We start from the raw sequence: 21,745 nt of genomic DNA on the forward strand, positions 1-21,745 counted from the left end.
CACTTTTTACTTCTTTTCCCCGCGTTCAGTCTGTACCATCCCCTCCCGCAAAAAACCAGTAACAGATTAAAACAGGAGGGGGAGGCATTTTATTAGAGTATAGGGATATTAGCTTTGGGCAGCAGCAGAAGGCAGCTTCAGGTAACTCTTCATAGGGGGTAATGGCCGAATCTTTCGGCCAGCCCAGCCCCCCTTGCGGTGCCATCGCCCACTGTTAGGCCTCTTGCCCAGCCAGCGGTTGCGACCTGCCTTGCCAATGACCCGTTTGTTATGATCAACGTTGGATACTCGGCCTACTGTTGCTACGCACGTTTCCAGCACCTGACAGAGAAAACAGATGGAGATTCTGTACAATGTGGGGGAAAGAGCTTGACAATGTTGACAGCAAAACCCTTGGGGGGCTTCTTAGACTCAAGGAGAGAAGAGAGAGGAGAAAGGAAAAGCACGAGATGGTTGAAGCTAAGTGAAGGTCCTACAATAGGAACTAGGTAGTTGAAAACAAAGAGCTGGGCGCAAGGACTCACGCCGGTAATCCCAGCACTTTGGGAGGCCGAGGCTGGAGGATCACTTGAGCTCAGAAGTTCGAGACCAGCCTGGGCAACATAATGAGACCCCCCATCTCTACAAAAATAAAAAATATTAGCCAGGACCAGGTGCAGTGGGTCACACCTGTAATTCCAGCACTTCGGGAGCCTAGGCAGGCAAGTCGCTTGAGCTCAGGAGTTTGAGACCAGCCTGGCCAACATGGTGATACCTTGCCTCTACAAAAATACGAAAATTAGCCTGGTAGAGTGGTGTGTGCCTGTAGTCCCAGGTACTTGGGGGGCTGAGGCAGAAATGCTTGAACCCAGGAGTTTGAGGCTGCAGTGAGCTGATTGTGCCACTGCACTCAAGCAATAGAGACCCTGTCTCCAAAAAAATTAGGGCCAGGTGCGGTGCCTCACTCCTGTAATCTCAGCACTTTGGGAGGCCAAGGCAGGCGGATTACGAGGTAAGGAGTTCGAGACCAGCCTGGCCAACGTGGTGAAACCCCGTCTCTACTAAAACACAAAAATTAGCCAGCTGTGGTGGTGCATGCCTGCAATCCCAGCTACTCAGGAGGCTGAGACAGGAGAACTGCTAGAACCTCGGAGGTGGAGGTTGCAGTAAGCCAAGATCGTGCCACTGCACTCCAGCCTGGGCGACAGAGCAAGACTCTGTCTCGAAAAAAAAAAAAATTAATTATGGTGCCAATCCGACAAAGCACACCTAAGTCATGTGGCAGAAAAGGACAGCCTCAGCTCAAGGCAGTTCCTTGCATCATAAAACACCTGGGACTTACCCCAGGCAGGAAAGTTATATTCCAAAAATTCCTCCTTTGCTGATCCCTCCCAGCCATACCCATACACACCTGCATCTGCCTCTTAGAGGGCAGCTGGATAATGGCTGTGCCATTCACCTTCCGCAGTAGCACACCACACGTCCCTGGGGAAAGAAGCCGATTTGCCACCCTCCACAAAACAGGGGTGCAGAGGGATTTACACAGGGGCCACACCCCACATGCTGCCCTTGCTTTGCTCTTTAGGAGCAGATACACAAAGAAGGATGCATGCTACATTTTAGGTCAAAACACATGCATATCTTCATCCTCATGTTTCTTGTTTTTTCCTTAATTTTCTCTGCCAGTACCAGATGTGGAACCATGGGTTCAGACTCTCCTTGCCTTTCCAAACTATAGTACCCAGGCAACTCCTTTCCCCATACCTGCAGCTCGGATATATTGGGCACCCCGGCCTGGCTCACTTTCCACGTTGTTGATGAGGGTCCCCACAGGCAGAGCCCCAAGAGGATGCGCATCCCCTTCCCGAGCAGCAACTAAAAGACAGGATTTCATTAGCTCTAGAACCTTTGCTGCCTCCAGCCCACACATTTGGTAGCCATCTCTCACCTGCCATTCTGCCTATGTGGTTAGAGTTCAAGACTGTATCTCCAGCCTGCATGTTTTCTGTGGCGATGATCCAGCGTTTCCGGCTGCCCCCAGCAACCAGAGCTATGTCTGCTGACCTGATCAGGGTGAGGGACAGGTAAGCAGACCATCCTAGGCAGCCCCATATCTCCTGAGAAGCTATGCAGTTATTCAGACCATTCCATCATCATCCCACATCCCAAACTTGCCTACAGGGATCATAGCGGACTTGGATAACCTTCTCCTCAAAGGGTCCTGACTTGGTCTCCTCAGGCCGGAAACGCAGAAAATCAATCATGCGATAACGTTGCTTGTGGCCCCCACCAATACCATGTACCCGGATTCGGCCTGTGGTTTAGGACAGTTGGGGGATATGATTCAGGTGAGAGTAGTTCAGTTTCCAGCACTGGGACCTGGCCCTTTCTCTGCCAGAGAGCACTGCTTACAGAGAATGATCAAAATTTGTACAGCACACTGGAGTAAGGAGGGTCAACACCAACATGAAGCTAAGTGAAAAAACATTATATGATGACTGAAATTGTATAAAACTTCCAGATAAAATATTTTCAAATTACTGAAATCAGTAAGTTTACTGAGAGTCATGTAAATCATACTCAAATAATTTCAACTGTTATTTTTTGTGCATGTGACAGGGTATCACTCTGTTGCCCAGGCTGGATTCTGACCTCAAGTGATCCTCCCGCCTTGGCCTTCTAAAGTGTTGGGATTAAAGGCAGGAGCAACCATACCCGGCCTGTTATAAATATACACATTTTTTGAGACGAGTCTTGCTCTGTCACCCAGGCTGGAATACAATGGCGTGATCTCGGCTCACTGCAACCTCCACCTCCTGGGTTCAAGTGATTCTCCTGCCTCAGCCTCCTGAGTAGCTGGGATTACAGGTGCCTGCCACTACACCTGGTTAATCTTTTTTTTTTCCAGTCAGAGTCTTGCTCTGCTGCCCAGGCTAGAGTGCAATGGCGCAATCCTGGCTCACTGCAGCCTCCACCTCCCAGACTCAAGTGATTCTCATGCCTCAGCCTCCTAAGTAGCTGGGATTACAGGACTGTACCACTACACCTGGCTAATTTTTATATTTTTAGTAGAGATGGGGTTTCACCATGTTGGTCGGGCTGGTCTTGAATTCCTGGCCTCAAGTGATCTGCCTGCCTTGGACTCTCAAAGTGTTGGGATTATAGGTGTGAGCCACTGCACCTGGCCAATTTTTATAGTTTTAGTAGAGACGGGGTTTTGCCATGTTGGCCAGCCTGGTCTCAAACTTGTGATCTCAGGTGATCTGTCCACCTCAGCCTCCCTAAGTGCTGGGATTACAGGCGTGAGCCACCTTACCCAGTCTGTTATAAATTTTTGAAGGGTGTGAAGGAAAATGTCATGGCACATCCTGTGTATGGCCCATTTTCTTCAATTACCCAAATTATCTTTAGAAGTACAGACCAATTACCTTTTGCTTTGTATTTTACTCTCTGGTTCCTGTGCACATACTACATGCAAAAGGAGCCAAATAAGTGCTTTTTAATTACATTCCTCTGCCTTACAAGGTACAAGTGTGTCAATATACAGATCTAGGGTCTTAACATGTTTTTCCCTTTGATTGCTTAAATCCCCTTGTCCTTGCTCCCACCTGTGTGGTCTCGGCCCCCAGACTTCCTCATCTTCACCGGTGCAATGGTGTACTTGGTACGACTCTTCCAGGACACAAAGTTGGCATTAAGGGCCACAGAAGTAAGGATTGGGCGGCAGGGGAACAACATCAAGGCAGAGGGCTGTTGGAGGAGGGCATTGTTCATCATCTGGGGATAAAAAGACAACTCTTTTATTTGAAAGCTAATTGAAGGCAAAGCATCAGAGAACCAAGTCAGAGGGCACTGATCAATTTTAGCTTGTAGCCCACTTCCTCCTGGATGTATCCCAAACCAGCTATCCAAAAACTCCACTCTTCACAGCTTGCCCAATAATGTTCTCCCCATGATCATCTCCTTCCAAATTTGGCCCAGAACTCTCCATCTCCAGGAATCTGTTTTTACCTAAACAATTCCCTTCTCCATAGCTGGTAACTTCCATACATCCATGTATCACCATCAGTGCCAATTCCTTTTGCCCTCTGCATTATGTTGCTGGGAATTATTCACATACGAATGGAGGGGAGGGGTCATTTCACTCTTGTTCCTTGCTGTATTCCCAGCATTTCAGAGTAGGTTGATTTGGATTTGAATTTTAAACATGCATCTGTCAAACTCTACCATAAGCAGCTTGAGAGCTCCATAGGAGCAAGACTTACTTCTCTTTTGCGTGACTCACCAGTCACCCACCCACTAGGACCTCAAGATACCTTCCTCTGAGACCACTGTTCTTTGTATCTTGCCCTGCATTCTCTAATATCAGCAGTAACTCATCCTTGTAGGTATCATATCATAATGGTTAAGAGCACTGGCTCTGAAAGACAGACTGCTTAGCTCTGATAGTTGTGTGTGTGACCTTGGACTCCTTATCATTTTCCTCATCTATAAAATGGGAATAGTAACTGCCTTATAGAGTATTTGAAAGGAGTTCATTTATTTGAAACGTCTATTACCTATACCTGGTTTATCATAGGCACTCGATAAACGTTAGTTATTACCGAAACCTGTACAACCAGTGATCTGTAAAGCACTTTCACCTTAAGTATCTCGTCTGAAGAATTTCGCCCTATGAGATAGCAACACTTGTGGAGGAAAAAGCTGAAGCTGAGTGTGCCTTATTCAAGGTCACGGACCTGCGTGACTCCTGACCAGCCTTGCAACCCCGGCCTCGCATCCCCGCAGACCCCATCTCCGGTAGCCCGAATGGAAGCAGCCTTCTTCCCGGGTAAGGTGGATTACCTGGGCGGCGGGGAACAGACTCGGGGCAGGGGCGGCGACGGTCGGGGGCGCCAGGCTCAGAGAGCGCAGAGCGCGGGTCAGTGCCCACAGGGCCATCCGGCTATCCAGGGCTCAGCACGCCACCCTTACTTTTAGCCAAGCTGCTCGGCGCTCCTAGATGACGTCGACTGTCCGGCGCCGTCGCTCCGCAAAACGTAAACGGAGGCGGGCAGAAAACTGGAGCCCAAGCAGGATACATACCTCCTTTCCTACCTGAACGCGGTGAGAGCCAATCCGCGAGCAGCTCTAATGTCCCGTGACTAGGAAACAGGCCCCGCCCCCAGACCCGTCAAAACAATTGCCTCGAGCGGCAGCCATCATGGATTTAAAGGGGCAGTACCGGCAAGAGCGGCAGCCAGACCGGCAGATTGCAGGTGAGTCTTTGAGGGTACCTCTGAGGCTGAAGGTTAAGGTCTCTGCCATCTCTTATTCTCGCACTCCCAAAAAGATAAACAAACCCCCTCCAACCAACCTTACAAAACTCCAGGCTCAAAAACTCCGCCCTTCGCGATTCTTCCCCGCCCCTCGGCGTCCAGACAGATAGCCGGCCTGCCCCGCCCCCTGCGCCACCAACTGTTTCAGTGACCTCGGGGTCGTTAGGCTTCCAGGTCCTCGCTGGAGCTGCGGACCTCGGTCGTCCATCCACACCTCTCCCCTACCGCCCCCGCCCATCTCACTCTCCTGGGCCCCAGGGCAGGTCGACAGCCCGAGGCACTCCTTTACTGCGTTTCCAGGCCCAGGAGACCCTCCTTGCGACCCGGCAGCCGTTCAGGAGACCTCCCATTCTTCCCTGCATCATCGGGCATTAGGGGGGCACCCTACGGTGATACCTCTCAGAGCCTTTTGTAGGTGACCGTGACAGAGACAAAGCCATTGAAGTGACTGGGTGTGGAGTGACCAAGTGTTCCTCCCTCCCCTTTCCCAGACACGCCTCTTGCTGTAGGTCTCTGATTAATTCTCTCTCTCTCATATTCCTGGGAGACAGTAGCTCCCCAGGCCTGCGATGAGGGAGGCTGGCTTGGGGAAGGAGAAGGGAATTGGGCGTCTTTAAAGACCTGTAGGCAGAGGGAGTGAGGGAGGGAGGCTGTTTGTCCTGGGTGGGGCTCTGTCCCAGGTCCTCTGGGTAGCTGTGAAGTGGTGAGAGAAGGGGTGGGAACGCTGGACTTCTGGACTTTGGGCAGGGCAGATCCTTCTGATTCTCTGGCTGCTGAACAGTTTCTTCCAGGCTCCGGCCTGAGTGCCACAGCCAGGGCCTCTGCTCTGTACACAGGTAAGAAGACTTCAAAGATGAGAAACAAGACCCTTCTGAGGAAGTGGGAACACAGTCTGGGTCCTGGGGGGTGGGAAGTATGGGTTGAAGGTAAGTGGGAAAAGATGTGGGACTGACCAGGTTTGGAGATGCTGGGCTTAGGTCTGCTGGTGATGCAGCCTGAAGACCTTGAGCTTTCTGGGACCCTCTAATGTGGATCCTGCAAGGAAGGCTCCTGTTTTCTTCTTTTCCCTTTCTTCCCTGATTTAACTTTGCATAGATTCCTTCTCTTTTTTCTAGATCCCTGCATTATTTTCTACATAACTCTCACTTTAGCCCTGTGCCCTTTGAAGCTCTCCCACAGATCCTCTGTGATCTCCATAGTGCTGTCTCTCATCCCTGGATAACTTTTCCTAACTCAGGCTCTAACTGCTTTTCTGTTCTCTTCCTAAGTCCTGAATCCTTATGCTAGTTCTAAGCACCTTTGCTCCTACTATAGTCTTTCTTTTTTTAAGTCAATTCATCTCCCTCTCACTTTGCCCACAACCTTAACTTTGAGTTTAGTGGTCTGGGCTCCCTGCCTGCTGGTCACTGTCTCTCCAACTAAGCCACAGGGTCACTCTTACTTTTGTCCCTTCACTTGGATTCCCACCACCCTCTGAGAAAGTTCTCAGCTTCTCTGTCTCATCTTTACGCCAGTCAAACTCTGTTGTTCCTCCCTAGACCGGGCAAGGTCCCCCAGGCCAGGATGTCAGGCCTGGTGTTGGGGCAGCGGGATGAGCCTGCAGGCCAGCGGCTCAGCCAAGAGGAGATCCTGGGGAGCACACGGCTGGTCAGCCAAGGGCTAGAGGCCCTGCACAGTGAACACCAGGCCGTGCTGCAAAGCCTGTCCCAGACCATTGAGTGTCTGCAGCAGGGAGGCCATGAGGAAGGGCTGGTGCATGAGAAGGCCCGGCAGCTTCGCCGTTCTATGGAAAACATTGAGCTCGGGCTAAGTGAGGCCCAGGTGAGAAGGCAAAGGTGGTGCCAAGTGGTCCAGGGTGGATGGAGGAGCAGGTACCTGATTGAAGGTTTGGGGTTGCTTGGGATCACCTCACTCTAGACGTTTGCATCCATTCATTAAATATGTATTAAGTCACTATTGTGTGCCAGAATGCTTTTGGTCACTGAAGAAATACATCATTGAACAAAATTGTAAAAATCTTTGCCATCTTGGAGCTTACCTTCTAGCTGGGGAAGACAGACAATACCTAAATAAATAATGATTCGGTATGCCAGAATGATAATTGCGAAGGATAAAAGGACCAAAATAAAGCAGGGAAGGAAACTAGGGACTGTGGAGAGAGGGTATAATTTTAGATAGGGTGGTCAAAAAAGGTCACCTTTTTTTGAAAAGGTGACATTTTGGCAAAGATGTGAAGGTGAGGGGAATGAGTCATGCCTATTAAACAGGGGAAGGGCATCCTAATCAGAGAGAGCAGCAAGTGCAGAGACTTTGAACGAAAGTCTGCCTGGTGAGGTCAGTGAACAGCAAGGGGCCAGTATGGCTGCAGTAGAGTGAATGAGGGGAGGGAGATGGATCAAGTGGAACTTGTAGGCCATCCCGAGGACTTTTATTTTACTTTTTTTTTTGAGATGGAGTCTTGCACTGTTGCCCAGGCTGGAATGTAGTGGCACCATCCTGGCTCACTGCAACCTCTGTCTGCCAGGTTCAAGTGATTCTCCTGCCTCAGCCTCCCGAGTAGCTGGGACTACAGGCGTGCACCACCACACCCAGCTAATTTTTGTATTTTTAGTAGAGATGGTGTTTCACCATGTTGGCCAGGCTGGTTTTGAACTCCTGACCTCATGATCCACCCGCCTTGGCCTCCCAAAATGCTGGGATTACAGGCGTGAGCCACTGTGCCTGACCCTGATTTTACTTTGAGTGAGATGGAAACTATTGGAATGTTTTTAGAAGAGGAGTGATGTGGTCTAACTTGGCATCATCTGGTTGCTGGGTTACGAATAGACAGTAGGAGAACAAGGGCAGCAACAAGGAGGCCAGTGAGGAAGTTATTGTAGTAATTTGGGTAGGAATTGATAGTGGCTTGGCCCAGGGTGATGGCAGTGGAGGTGATGGGAAATTGGATTCAGAGTGTTTTGAAGGTAGTGCCACTGCTACACCCCCACCTTCTGGCTTCTTTGTGCCCCTGCCAGTCTTGCTACGTCCCAGTAGGCTCCCCTTCCACCTGTTCCTGAATACTCCCACCCAGAATCTGGAGCTCAGGGGATGTGTCCATCTAGGTGATGCTGGCTCTAGCCAGCCACCTGAGCACAGTGGAGTCGGAGAAACAGAAGCTGCGGGCTCAGGTGCGGCGGTTATGCCAGGAGAACCAGTGGCTGCGGGATGAGCTGGCTGGCACCCAGCAGCGGCTACAGCGCAGTGAACAGGCTGTGGCTCAGCTGGAGGAGGAAAAGAAGCACCTGGAGTTCCTGGGGCAGCTGCGACAGTATGATGAAGATGGACACGCCACGGTGAGTGTACGCAGGCAAGACTGGCTAATGGGTGGGCAGCCAGGAGTTACCACAGACATGGGGGAAATTGCCCCATCATCCTCAGGGTCCATCAGCTCTACCCAAACTGCTCTCACCTGAAAGAATTCCTTTTTCAGCCCTGACACCAACTCCAGGTGACAGCAAGGGGAAAAACTATATTCAGCTAATTCAGTCAACATGTAATGAGATGCCTCCTATGTACTAGGCATTGTGCACTGCACTGGTGAGTGGGGCACACAGAGTTCCTGCTCTCACAATTACAAGCTTGTGAGGGAGATAGACAAGCACCTGGACAATTCCAATCCAGAATCCTGTGTGCTACAGTTAGGGAAAGCATAGCCCGGTTGAGCATGACCCTCCTAAAATTTGCTTTCAAAATGTGTGAATTTTTTTTTTTTTTTTTTTTTTTTTTTGAGATGGAGTTTCATACTCCAGCCTAGGCTGGAGTGCAATGGTGCAATCTTGGGTCACGGCAGCCACCGCCTCTCAGGTGCAAGCAATTCTCCTGCCTCAGCCTCCCGAGCAGCTGGAATTGCAGGCGCCTGCCACCACACCTGGCTAATTTTTGTATTTTTACTAGAGGTGGGGTTTCACCATGGTTTTGAACTCCTGACCTCAGGTTATCTGCCCGCCTGGGCCTCCCAAAGTGCTGGGATTACAGGTGTGAGCTACCATGCCCGACCCAAAATGTGTGATATTTAACCCTCATTCAACAGAGTGCAGTGATGCCATCTTAGCTCACTACAACCTCCGCCTCTGGCGTTCAAGCAATTCTCATGCCTTAGCCACCCAAGCAGCTGGGATTACAGGTGTCTGCCACCACACCCAGCTAGTTTTTGTATTTTTAGTAGAGATGGAGAGTTTTGCCATGTTGGCCAGGCTGGTCTCAAACTCCTAACCTCAAGTGATCTGCCTGCCTCAGCCTCCCAAAATGCTGGGATTACAGGTGTGACTGACTCACCATGCCTGGCTGAGAGTGTGTTTTCTTCAGATGTATCTGTAGGGAACAAGTCTTATCCATGAGAACACATATGTGACAAAATACAAAGCAGCAAGTGCTCAGTGCTGGATGAGTGGTTCAGTCAGTGTGGGAAGAATTTCACGGAGATATGTCTCAGAGCTGGAATGGTCTAAGAAGAATTCATAGAGGAAGCAGGGAGCCTGGGCAACATAGTGAGACCCCATCTCCACAAAAAATTAAAAAATTAGCCCTAGGCCGGGCACGGTGGCTCAAGCCTATAATCCCAGCACTTTGGGAGGCCGAGACGGGCGGATCACGAGGTCAGGAGATCGAGACCATCCTGGCTAAAACAGTGAAACCCCGTCTCTACTAAAAAAATGCAAAAAACTAGCCGGGCGAGGTGGCGGGCGCCTGTAGTCCCAACTACTTGGGAGGCTGAGGCAGGAGAATGGCGTGAACCCAGGAGGCGGAGCTTGCAGTGAGCTGAGATCCGGCCACTGCACTCCAGCCTGGGCGACAGAGCGAGACTCCATCTCAACAACAACAAAAAATAAATAAATAAAAAATTAGCCCGATGTGGTTGTGTGTACCTGTAGCCTCAGCTATTCGGGAGGCTGAGGTGGGAGGATCGCTTGAGCCCAGGAGGTAGAAGCTGCAGTGAGCTGTGATTGTACCACTGCATTCTAGCCTGGGTTATTGCCAGACCAGAGACTCTGTCTCAAAAAACTAACAAAAAAATTGAGGAAGCAGGATACAGGGATGGGTAGGATATAGGTTGGATTTCTCATGTCAGTGGGTTAGGATCCATCCCATTTGAGATGGATTTTGAAATTTCATGATGAGGAACAGGAAGGAGCTTTTTAGACTGGAGTGCAGGGTGTCATTGATAAGGCTTACAGCCTGGAAAAGCTGGTCTCTCTCAGGGAAAGTGAGCAGATGGATTGCACAGGACACATTGGTGAAGCTGGGTAGGAAGGTTGGTGTTTGGATGAGGCTGCAATTCCTGATGGGGAAAAGCAGATTTTCCTAGTGCAGAATAGGTTAGACGGTGAGGGAGGGTTATGCAGTAAGTCCAGAAATGAGCTGTGCAGATGATGGGCACCAGGCTGAGCTAGGCACTTTTTGGGTACATGTCAATAAGATCGGACATACTCCCTTCCCTCAGGAGAGACAGGACAGACATATAATCAACATAAACACACAGAGATCAGCATAGGGCCATAATTACAAGAGTTAAGGCGAGATTGAGGGTGGTTAGAAAGGAAACTTTTTTTTTCTTTTTTTTTTCTTTTGTTTTGAGACGGAGTTTCGCTCTTGTTGCCCAGGCTGGAGTGCAATGGCGCGATCTTGGCTCACCGCAACCTCTGCCTCCCAGGTTCAAGCGATTCTCCTGCCTCAGCCTCAGGAGTAGCTGGGATTACAGACATGCGCTACCACTCCCAGCTAATTTTGTATTTTTAGTACAGATGGGGTTTCTCCATGTTGGTCAGGATGGTCTTGAACTCCTGACCTCAGGTGATCCGCCCACCTCGGCCTTCCAAAGTGCTGGAATTACAGGCGTTAGCCACCACACCTGGCCAGGAAGGAAACTTTCTGTATGAGAAGGAGGGGGAAGTTTTGAGATTTTGTCCAAAGCATCTCTGGCTGTTACAAACAAGAGGCCTGGGCTTGGCTGGGCCACTTGCTAGCCTTTCCGGGGCAGAGACAGGAACAACAGTCTTCTCCTATGCCCCATCTGTCTGTGATTTCATGGCTTAGAGGGGTCACTGAGGAGGCTACTAGGTAGGGGTATCTTGGCCCTTAATGTTGCTTCTTCCCTTCCAGGAGGAGAAAGAAGGCGATGCCACCAAGGATTCCCTGGATGACCTCTTCCCTAATGAGGAGGAAGAGGACCCCAGCAATGGCTGTGAGTCTGCCTCTGGAATGGGATGGTGAAAAGGGGGCAGCAGGAGGCTGGCCCTAGCTGTGGCCCACCCTGTACATAGGACACTCACCATCTAGAAATAGGTTATCCACTTTTTCTGGAGACAGGGCAGGGGCTGGGCTAGTACTTCGATTTCCTCAGCCTCCCCATTGAACAAACATGTATTAAACACTGAGTATGTGCCAGGTACTGTGCTAGGCACTAGGAGTACTGAGATGGAAATGGCATAGGTCTCGCCAGTAAGGAGTTCACAGTCTAGTGGGAGAATAAACCTGAGATGGGGAGACCATGAGCCCCTCAAGGGAAAGAACCAGGTTTTTTTTTGTTTTGTTTTGAGACAGAGTCTCACTCTGTCTCCTAGGCTGGAGTGCAGTGGGCCAATCTCGGCTCTCTATAACCTCCGCCTCCTGGATTCAAGTGATTCTCCTGCCTCAGCCTCCCGAGTAGCTGAAACTATAGGCGTCCACCACCACGCCCGGCTAATTTTTGTATTTTTAGTAGAGACAGGGTTTCACCATATTGGCCAGGCTGGTCTCGAACTCCTGACCTCGTGATTCACCTGCCTTGGCCTCCCAAAGTGCTGGGATTACAGGCGTGAGCCACTGCACCTGGCCAGAGCCAGGTCTTTCTTACCTTTGTACTCCTGGGACATCCCTTGGTTCATATTTATTAAATAAATGTTTGTTGAATGAATGAATTACTGGGTGAATAACTGAGGTTGTGATGGGCACAGGTCAAGGGAGTGGATAAAAGAATAGTGCTTGAGGCAGGTCTAATATTGAGAGCCCATGTTGGGGCAGGCATAGGTATGGAACAAGACGTGCAATGGGGAGTGGAAGGGCAGACAGCAAAGGGGAGAGGAAGAGTCCTTTGTTTATTTTCTGTGATGGTTTAGTGTCCCGTGGTCAAGGTACTGCAGCAGCTCAGCAGGGTGGATATGAGATCCCAGCAAGGTTGCGGACGTTGCACAACCTGGTGATCCAGTACGCAGCCCAAGGTCGCTATGAGGTGGCTGTGCCACTCTGTAAGCAGGCACTGGAGGACCTGGAGCGCACATCAGGCCGTGGCCACCCTGATGTTGCCACCATGCTCAACATCCTTGCTTTGGTGTATCGGTGAGGACTTCCCTCCTCCAGTGCCCAGATCTTCCCCCACATTCCCACTTTGGTCCTCCTTTGGCTTTCATTTTTCGTCTTCACAGGGTAACTCTCCTCCCTGTTGGGCCTCCCAGATACACCCCACTCGGGTGCTTCTTAATGTGCCAGAACTCTCAGTTTTCCCATATCTAAGCATTTGCTCATTCTTTGGGATCACTATTCCTCTAATCTCTTTTAAGGAGTGCTCTCTCCCTCTCTTCCCCCTGCCCTCTCACTTCCTATAACTTGTGGCTTCCTCTTGCGATGGCAGTGCCCTGCATTCTGGTATGAGTATGTCAGTGAAGCCCCCTTATTGTCCACACCAGGCTTCCTGTCTCCTCATGGAGGTCCCCAGTCCTTAAATGTACTCAGTCCTCCCAAAGGGAAGGAGGGAAGAAGAAGGCTTGCAGACAGAGTTCAGGGTAACTCCTGTCACTTTTGTCTTGTTCCAGGGACCAGAATAAGTATAAGGAAGCTGCCCACCTGCTGAATGATGCCCTCAGCATCCGGGAGAGCACCCTGGGCCCCGACCATCCTGCTGTCAGTATTCCTTGCCCTCCCTGCCCCACACCCCACACCCCACACCCCGCACCCCACACCATTGCTGTTTTGGCCTCTCTTAGCTCATCCATCTGCTGCCCTCAGTCCACTCACTAAGGGTGCTGAGAAAGGAGGAGTAAGAAGTCCTTTCTTCCAGGCACTGTCCAGTGATCCTAGTGCTTAATTCTCTGAGACTCAGTGACTCCTTTTTATAATGAATATTTTGCTTGAACTTAATTCATAGATAAGTCATAGGTAAATCCACATATGATTTCTGCAAAAGTTAATATGCTACTTTAGTAAATACAAAAGAAAAACAAGAAAAGTAATTTATAAGAACAATATATACAATGTAATATAATAAGATAAAAATACAAAACAACAGTAACTGTATTGAGTACAACTTTGTTAAAAGAAATAGCAAAGTGGCCTGGGCGTGGTGGCTCACGCCAGTAATCCCAACACTTTGGGAGGCTGAGGCAGGTAGATCACAGGGTCAGGAGTTTGAGACCTGCCTGACCAACATGGTGAAACCCCATCTCTACTAAAAGTACAAAAATTAGTCGGGTGTGGTGCCACATGCCTGTAAGCACAGCTACTTGGGTGGCTGAGGCAGGGGAATCACCCAGGAGGTGAAGGTTGCAGTGAGCTGAGATCTCGCCATTGCACTCCAGCCTGGGCAACAGGGCGAGACCCCATCTCAAAAAAAAAAAAAAAAAATTGCAAAGTGGTCTCATATATAATGAATGATTCTGGATTTAGAAGACCAGTAAGCCATTCCATACGAGAAGTACTAGAAAAATGAGACAGCGGCTGGGTTCAGTGGCTCATGTCATGCATGTGATCCCAGCACTTTGGGAGGCCAAGGCGGGAGATCACTTGAGGCCAGGTGTGGGAGACTAACCTGGGCAACATAGCGAGACCCTGTCTCTACAAAAATTTAAAAATTTACTGGGCACAGTGGCGTGCACCTGTAGTCCCAGCTAGTTGGGAGTCTAGGGTGGAAGGATCGCTTGAGCTCAGGAGTTTGAGGTTACAGTGAGCTATGATCATGCCACTGCACTCCAGTCTGTATAGCAGAGTGAGCACCTGTCTCTTAAAAAAATGAAAATATAGGTGGACACTTTATTAAAGTACAGTATTATAAGAAATCACAAGGGTTGGGCACGGTGGCTCACGCCTGTAATCCCAGCACTTTGGGAGGCCAAGGTAGGCGAATCACGAGGTCAGGAGTTCAAGACCATCTTGACATGGTGAAACCCCGTCTCTACTAAAAATACAAAAATTAGCTGGGCGTGGTGGCGGGCGCTTGTAATCCCAGCTACTCAGGAGGCTGAGGCAGGAGAATCTCTTGAAACCAGAAGGCGGAGGTTGCAGTGAGGGGAGATCGAGATTGAGATCGTGCCACTGTACTCCAGCCTGGGCAACAAGAGTGAAACTCTGTCTCCAAAAAAAAAAAAAAAATGACCAGATTTATTTGTACATAAGAGAAAAAGACTGGGCACGGTGGCTCATGCCTGTAATTCCAGCACTTTGGGAGGCCAAGGCAGGTGGATCACCTGAGGTCAGGAGTTTCAGACCAGCCTGACCAACATGTTGAAACCCTGTGTCTACTAAAAAATATATATAAAATTGGCCGGGCATGGTGGCATATGCCTGTAATCCCAACTATTTGGAGGCTGAGGCAGGAGAATCATTTGAATCCAGGGGGTGGAGGTTGCAGTGAGCCAAGATCACACCATTGCACTCCAGCCTGGGCAACAGAGCAAGACTCCGTCTCAACAAAATAAAAAGTGGCCCAGTGCTGTGGCTCACTCCTGTAATTCCGGCACTTTGGGAGACCAAGGTGGTCAAATCATCTGAGGTCAGGAGTTTGAAACCAGCCTGACCAACAAGGTGAAACCCTTTCTCTACTAATAATACAAAAATTAGCCAGGTGTGGCGGCGTGCACCTGTAGTCCCAGCTACTCGGGAGGCTGAGACAGGAGAATTGCTTGAACCTAGGAGGCTGAGGTTGCAGTGAGCCAAGATCATACCACTGCACTTCAGCCTGGGTGATGGGGCGAGACTTTTTCTCAAAATAAATAAATAAATAAATAAGTACAAATAAATGAAAGAGAGAAACAACCTTAAGTAGGGATATCGGCCGGGCGCAGTGGCTCATGCCTATAATCCCAGCACTTTTTGGGAGGCCGAGTTGGGTGGATTACAAGGTCAGGAGATCGAGACCATCCTAGCTAACACGGTGAAACCCCGTCTCTACCAAAAATGCAAAAACTTAGCCAGGTGTGGCGGCTTGTGCCTGTAGTCCCAACTACTTGGGAGGCTGAGGCAGGAGAATAGTGTGAACCCGGGAGGCGGAGCTTGCAGTGAGCCGAGATTGCACCACTGCACCCCAGCCTGGGCGACAGAGCAAGGCTCTGTCTCCAAAAAAAAAAAAAAGAAAAAAAAAAGGTCAGGATATCACACCAAAGCAAATGATAGAGTTGTCAATGTACAGAAAATGAAAAATGAAAAATTTTTTTTTGTTTTGTTTTTTGAGACAGTCTCACGGTATCACCCAGCCTAGAGTGCGGTGGTACAATCTCGGTTCACTGCAACCTCTGCTTCCCAGGCTCAAGTGATCCTCCTGCCTTAGCCTCCCAAGTAGCTGGGATTACAGGTGCATGCTACCACACCAGGCTAATTTTTGTATTTTTAGTAAAGATGGGTTTTCACCATGTTGGCCAGGCTGCTCGTGAACTCCTGACCTCAAGTGATCCACCTACCTCGGCCTTCCAAAGTGCTGGGATTATAAGTGTGAGCCACAGCACTCAGCTGAAAAGTTATTTATTTTTTGTTGAGATGGAATTTCACTCTTGTTGCCAGGTTAGAGTGCAACATGGCACGATCTTGGCTTACTACAACCTCCACCTCCCGGGTTCAAGCAATTCTCCTGCTTCAGCCTCCCCAGTAGCTGGGATTACAGATATGTGCTACCATGTCTGGCTAATTTTGTATTTTTAGTAGAGACAAGGTTTCTCCATGTTGGTCAGGCTAGTCTCGAACTCTTGACCTCGGGTGATCTGCCCTCTTCGGCCTCCCAAAGTGCTGGGATTACAGGCATGAGCCACTGCGTCCAGCCAAAAAGTTATTTTTGAACATGATCTGTGTGAAAATAATTCCCTATGGTATGACATATGATAGGCAGGGATGATGTATCTCAGAAATCATCCTCCTATCTTGATATCCCATCAGATATCAATGTTTACATTTAGTGTTCGGATGTCTGGCAGGACATTCAAAAGTTGGCAGAGCTATCTTACACATGCAGAACATCTATAGCGTTCTTGTCTCCTCAAAGGTAATCATCATGGCAACCAAAAAAAAGAAAAAAAAACAACAAAAAAAACCACCTCCAGAAATTTCTTAAAATCCCCTAGAGGGCGATATTATCCCTTAGCCTCAGAGCCATCCTGTTCAGCAATTTCCCCTCCCTTCAGCCCCTGGCTCCAGGGTAGTAGAGTCTTTGTCTCTTAGAGTTGTGCAGTGATTGTGGGACCCTGCTGGGAGGTGGGGAACCTCAGATTCCCATATGTCATTTGCAACCCAAATGTCTGATGGGGACTGGCCTGTCTTCATAGGTGGCTGCCACACTCAACAATTTGGCTGTGCTCTATGGCAAAAGGGGCAAATACAAGGAGGCAGAGCCTCTGTGCCAGCGGGCACTGGAGATTCGAGAAAAGGTACCCATGCCCTCTCTCCCTTCTTCCCTTGTTGCTGTGACCCTTCTCTACATGGATCCTCTGGTCTAACACTCCTCCTTCACTTTTTTTTTCTCACCCCCATCTCTGCCTTGTTCTCTCTTCCTTCATTCCCATTCCTCTGCTTTCCACATGTGTGTGCCTACATGCAAGCAGACACGTGTGCTTGTGCACACACACGTAATCATAGCCATTTATCCACTCCTTTGTTCCCTTTCAGGTCCTGGGCACTAATCACCCAGATGTGGCAAAGCAGCTAAACAATCTGGCCCTCTTGTGCCAAAACCAGGGCAAGTATGAGGCGGTGGAACGCTACTACCAGCGAGCACTGGCCATCTACGAGGGGCAGCTGGGGCCAGACAACCCTAATGTAGCCCGGACCAAGAACAACCTGGTATGGGAGGAGGGGACAAAGTAGGTGGAATGAACGGGAAGTAGAGGCCACCTGGGTCCTAGAGTTAGGAAGCATCACAATCTGGCACACTGCTCTCATCAAGTTTGTGCCCATTTCTGGGGCTGCCTTTGCGGATGAATGATCTGCTTCGTTCCGGTTATAGAAGCTCCACAGCTTCTTGAGAGTGAGCTGGGAATACCCTTGACCCTGCACCTGGAGAAGGAGGTGTGAGAAAGATCTCTGGGGAAAGTCACAGAGACACCGAGAAGTGGAACTCCCTGAGCCTGGTGAAGACATTGTCTGGAAAAAAAAAAAAAAAAAAAAAAGACCTTGCCTCCCTCCATGTTTTGTTCCTGTATTTTTGCCTTTCTGTCTTCTAGGCTTCCTGTTACCTGAAACAGGGCAAATATGCTGAGGCTGAGACACTATACAAAGAGATCTTGACCCGTGCCCATGTGCAGGAGTTTGGGTCTGTGGATGGTGAGTGGTGAGGGCTTGGGGAAGGGGCTGTGGGAAAGAAAAGAAATGCAGACCAAAGGTCGGGGGTTAGGCCACAGTGGTTCCCAGGGGGAGCCAGACCCCTTCAGTCCAGCCTTTCAGCCTCTGGGTCCTGGCTCTCCAACACTGTCTAGCTCCGATCTCTAACCTCCCCACCCCGTGTATCACCCCCAGATGACCACAAGCCCATCTGGATGCATGCAGAGGAGCGGGAGGAAATGAGCAAAGTGAGTGGGGGGAAGGGGGGCCAGCCTGGGGAGCTCAAGGTTACCAGGGTCTCTGTCTTACTCCTTCCATTAGCCCAACTTGCACTTCCCGCCCCAGCACCAGCCCCAGATGCATGGTGTCCTCCGCAGCCCAGCCTGCACCCTAGCCCCATGCCACCATGCATCCCAGCATCTCTGTATTCTTATCTTTGGCTCTCCCTGCCCTTCTCTCTGGCCTCTCTGTCCTGCAGAGCCGGCACCATGAGGGTGGCACACCCTATGCTGAGTATGGAGGCTGGTACAAGGCCTGCAAAGTGAGCAGGTGAGCTGCCAGTGAAAAGCCAGCTTGGCCTCCGATGCCTTCCATCCAGGCTCCCAGCCTCCCAGCCCTTTTCCCTTCCTCCCGTAGACTTTCCCTCAGCTTTAGCTCTGTTCCTTCTCCTATTTTCTTATTTTTTTTCCTCTTGTCTTGCTTGGAAGACAAATGTTTTCTTTTCTGAACCCATTCTCTCTTCCTTCTCTGGTCTGTTTCTCACCACAGCCCCACAGTGAACACTACTCTGAGAAACCTGGGAGCTCTGTATAGGCGCCAGGGAAAGCTGGAGGCCGCTGAGACCCTGGAGGAATGTGCCCAGCGGTCCCGGAGACAGGTCAGAAGCCCAGAGGGGAAGGAGGTCCTTGAGGGAAGGGCCCCGGGGATGAGAGACTGCTGAGGTTTCTTGGGAGTCTCCTAAGAATAAGCGGAAAGGCTGATGAGGCCAGGAGGGAGAGGAAAGTGAGGCAGTGTTGTGATTGTGGTTGTTTTTAAGCATGTTCTTACCCCCTACCTGCACTTTGTGGTCAGGACTCTAATTTCAAGATTCACTAAATGGGGATATGAAGGAGAAACCCTGCCCTTTCATAAGGAGGGGCCTGGGTGGTGTGGGTGAAAGGAGTGAGGTGGGGGAGAGCCTAAGTCAAGAATTTCTCAGATTGTGGGTCTCAATAGTAGGTTGTGAAATCAATTCAGTGTGGGCCGTGGGGCTAAAAACATATCCGGATCTATATATAGCAATGCATTGCGAATAGAAAAGGTGAGTATTGTTCCAGTAGGTATATACTGAGACATCACAAGGAAAAATGTTTTCCTTGCAGTGGCTGATGGTGAAAAAAATTTGAAAGCCCCATCCTGAGGAGTTAAGGAGTAGGAAGTCCCAGGTCCTTCCTTTTCCTTCCAGGGCACTGACCCTATCAGCCAGACCAAGGTGGCAGAGCTGCTTGGGGAGAGTGATGGTAGAAGGACCTCCCAGGAGGGCCCTGGGGACAGTGTGAAATTCGAGGGAGGTGAAGATGCTTCTGTGGCTGTGGAATGGTCCGGGGTGAGTCTGATCATTGCCTTTTCATCTCTCCTGCCCACTCCTGCTGGTGGTGGTGAGAGGCTCTTGGCTATGCTGTCCCAGTCTAGGTAGTGTATCCCTTCAGGGGTATCTCTGGGAGCAAGCTTTTGACAGGACTTTTATTTCCAGTCACTGGGCCTTGGGAGTGGGGGATGTGTGCAGAATAAATGCTAGGACTAGACTCAGAAACCCATCTGTGTGGGATCCCTGTAGCTTTCATTGCTCACCCCTTTCTGCCAGGATGGCAGTGGGACCCTGCAGAGGAGTGGCTCTCTGGGCAAGATCCGAGATGTGCTCCGCAGAAGCAGTGAACTCCTGGTGAGGAAGCTCCAGGGGACTGAGCCTCGGCCCTCCAGGTACACATGGAAGTCAAGATATGGTAAAGTGGCTGGGTGCTGTGGCTCAAGCCTGTAATCCCAGCACTTTGGGAGGCCGAGGCGGGTGGATCACCGGAGGTCAGGAGTTCGAGACCAGCCTGGTCAACAAGGTGAAACCTCATCTCTCCTAAAAATACAAAAATTAGCCGGGCGTGATGGTGGGTACCTGTAATCTCAGCTACTTGGGAGGCTGAGGCAGAAGAATTGCTGGAACCTGGGAGGTGGAGGTTGCAGTGAGCTGAGATCGTGCCATTGTACTCCATCCCAGGCGACAAAAGTGAAACTCTGTCTCAAAAAAAAGAAAAGAAAAGAAAAAAAAGATATGGTAAAGCAGGCAAGTAAAGTAAGCCCTTGCCTCCAACTCCTCTTGGCCTCTGATCTCTGGAGAGGTATCTTGGAGAGAAACAGGGAGGAAGTCAATGGGACAGCCATGGAGAGAGAGGTTGGGTAGAATGGGTGCCCCAATGTGGGGGATGAAGGTAGCTGAGATACTGGTTCCTGATGCAGATAAGAGAAGTTGGGGGAGGGGATGGAGGGGAGGCAGTGATTTGATTTTGTGTGGCAGTGCTCAAGAGGCCCACAGCTTTAAGGCCACTCAAGAGGAAGAGAGGAGGCCTCAGTTCTTCCATTTTCCATTGTAGCAGCAACATGAAGCGAGCAGCCTCCTTGAACTATCTGAACCAACCTAGTGCAGCACCCCTCCAGGTGAGAGCAGTGCTTGTGAGCATATTGGTGGGTGATGAAAAAAGAACAGCCAGTGAGCAAGCCCAGTAGAGTAAGGGAAGAGGGGAGAGGAGTCATCTGGGATAATGATGAGCCAGGGGATTGCAGTTATTAAGGAATCAGGCAGATAGCTTGTGGTGAGTGATGACCACCAAGGGACAGTTTCAGGCCAGACATAGTAGCAAATAAGTTAATAAGGAGGGAAATAGGAATATTCTTTAAACTGGTACTTTGGAATTATGAATAATTTAAGAATTATTTGGAGATACTAATTTTTTCATCCTGCAGCTACCTTCATAGTAGATGAGAATGGAAAAAGAAAAGTATTAAATAATCCCCATCTGAGAAAACAGTAATGATATTTTAATGGCAAATGACTTCTTATATCAACACACTCAAAGTATACGCCAGTATTCATGTGGTTCTTCCAGGTAGCTTTTCCACCAGATTGTGGCCTTCTGGAAAACCCTAGCAGAGGCTAAACAAAGTCCCAGGTCCAGAGATAGACTGGTCCAGAGATAGATGTGATCCTAGGTCCAGAGATACACTGTGGCCATGGGATGGATGGACTCCAGGAGACAGTCTTTGGGAGGCTGAGGTCCCTGAGCTGATGGGGTAGTGTTGTCTGTTTCAGGTCTCCCGGGGCCTCAGTGCCAGCACCATGGACCTCTCTTCAAGCAGCTGACATTCAACCCGGTCCCCAGGTCTGCTGGGTCCCCCCACCTCCATAGCCCTCACAGCATTCCCCATTGCTCCTGGCTCTTCCCCACCCCTAGGTGGGACAGTGAAGGGGAGCAGTTTAACCAGAAGATTGCTGCTGCCCTTAGGGTTTCAGCTCCCTCCTCAGGAATCCCTCTTAGGAAGGACCCTCTCCGCACCCTGTGGTCCTCTAGAGTAGCTAGCTCTGAGGCCCCCAGGGTGGGTACAAAGCAGGTATGGCCCTCAGAGATGCAGCCTGCTGCTGGCTTTTCAGTCAGAGGGTTGGGGGCTGGCCAGCCAAGCCGCCTTGCCCTGGCCGCTCTTATTCCCTCCCTCTGCTGTCTCACTTCAGGTCCATGTATTTCACTTTTCTTAAATAAAAGAAATCAGGTAACGTTTCTGCGACTTGAGTCCTGATTGAAGAGGGTATGAAGCAGGGCTTGTGTTGGGGCCCTTCACAGAGGGTGAGGTGCAGTGATGGATGGGGCAGCTGGAGTGTTGATTCTTGGATCTCTCTT

At 49.9% G+C, this 21,745-nt stretch overlaps 2 protein-coding genes across 7 annotated transcripts; one reads left to right on the top strand and one right to left on the bottom strand.

Moving 5' to 3' along the window:
• Nucleotides 1-66: 66 nt before the first annotated feature.
• MRPL2 (mitochondrial ribosomal protein L2) lies at nt 67-5,786 on the bottom strand. Of its 3 annotated transcripts, none has more exons than XM_033217219.1 (7): nt 5,694-5,786; nt 3,588-3,756; nt 2,155-2,293; nt 1,928-2,043; nt 1,744-1,854; nt 1,391-1,464; nt 67-321 (listed from the first exon to the last, which is right to left on the bottom strand). In XM_033217219.1, exons 2-7 carry the CDS (start codon nt 3,754-3,756, stop codon nt 109-111), a joined length of 822 nt encoding a protein of 273 aa, XP_033073110.1. In that variant the 5' UTR covers nt 5,694-5,786; the 3' UTR covers nt 67-108. The 3 variants fall into 3 exon arrangements, with proteins under 3 accessions (XP_033073110.1, XP_033073111.1, XP_033073109.1); XM_033217220.1 differs by lacking the exon at nt 5,694-5,786 and adding an exon at nt 5,065-5,200; XM_033217218.1 differs by lacking the exon at nt 5,694-5,786 and adding an exon at nt 4,825-5,035.
• KLC4 (kinesin light chain 4) lies at nt 5,122-21,627 on the top strand. 4 transcript variants are annotated; one of them, XM_033217210.1, is made up of 16 exons: nt 5,122-5,237; nt 6,836-7,118; nt 8,399-8,629; nt 11,436-11,517; nt 12,431-12,650; nt 13,124-13,211; nt 16,835-16,936; nt 17,175-17,348; nt 17,729-17,828; nt 18,021-18,073; nt 18,304-18,374; nt 18,594-18,702; nt 19,270-19,410; nt 19,669-19,784; nt 20,447-20,510; nt 21,163-21,627. In XM_033217210.1, exons 2-16 carry the CDS (start codon nt 6,861-6,863, stop codon nt 21,211-21,213), a joined length of 1,860 nt encoding a protein of 619 aa, XP_033073101.1. In that variant the 5' UTR covers nt 5,122-5,237; nt 6,836-6,860; the 3' UTR covers nt 21,214-21,627. The 4 variants fall into 4 exon arrangements, with proteins under 4 accessions (XP_033073101.1, XP_033073104.1, XP_033073103.1 ...); XM_033217213.1 differs by lacking the exon at nt 5,122-5,237 and adding an exon at nt 5,272-5,708; XM_033217212.1 differs by lacking the exon at nt 5,122-5,237 and adding an exon at nt 5,710-5,802.
• The last annotated feature ends 118 nt before the right edge of the window (nt 21,628-21,745 follow it).

The sequence above is a fragment of the Trachypithecus francoisi genome, unplaced genomic scaffold, assembly GCF_009764315.1.
Source record: "Trachypithecus francoisi isolate TF-2019V2 unplaced genomic scaffold, Tfra_2.0 Lachesis_group10, whole genome shotgun sequence".
Taxonomy (NCBI): Eukaryota; Metazoa; Chordata; class Mammalia; order Primates; family Cercopithecidae; genus Trachypithecus; species Trachypithecus francoisi.

Coding starts and splice junctions, on each gene's coding strand:
- MRPL2 (XM_033217218.1), bottom strand. CDS start 4,920: ATGGCCCTGTGGGCACTGACCCGCGCTCTGCGCTCTCTGAGCCTGGCG. Junction 1,465..1,743: donor CCAATATATCCGAGCTGCAG/GTATGGGGAAAG, acceptor TTCTTTCCCCAG/GGACGTGTGGTGTGCTACTG. Junction 322..1,390: donor CCTCTAAGAGGCAGATGCAG/GTGTGTATGGGT, acceptor TTTCTCTGTCAG/GTGCTGGAAACGTGCGTAGC.
- KLC4 (XM_033217210.1), top strand. CDS start 6,861: ATGTCAGGCCTGGTGTTGGGGCAGCGGGATGAGCCTGCAGGCCAGCGG. Junction 17,349..17,728: donor CCCGGACCAAGAACAACCTG/GTATGGGAGGAG, acceptor TCTGTCTTCTAG/GCTTCCTGTTACCTGAAACA. Junction 17,829..18,020: donor GGAGTTTGGGTCTGTGGATG/GTGAGTGGTGAG, acceptor TATCACCCCCAG/ATGACCACAAGCCCATCTGG.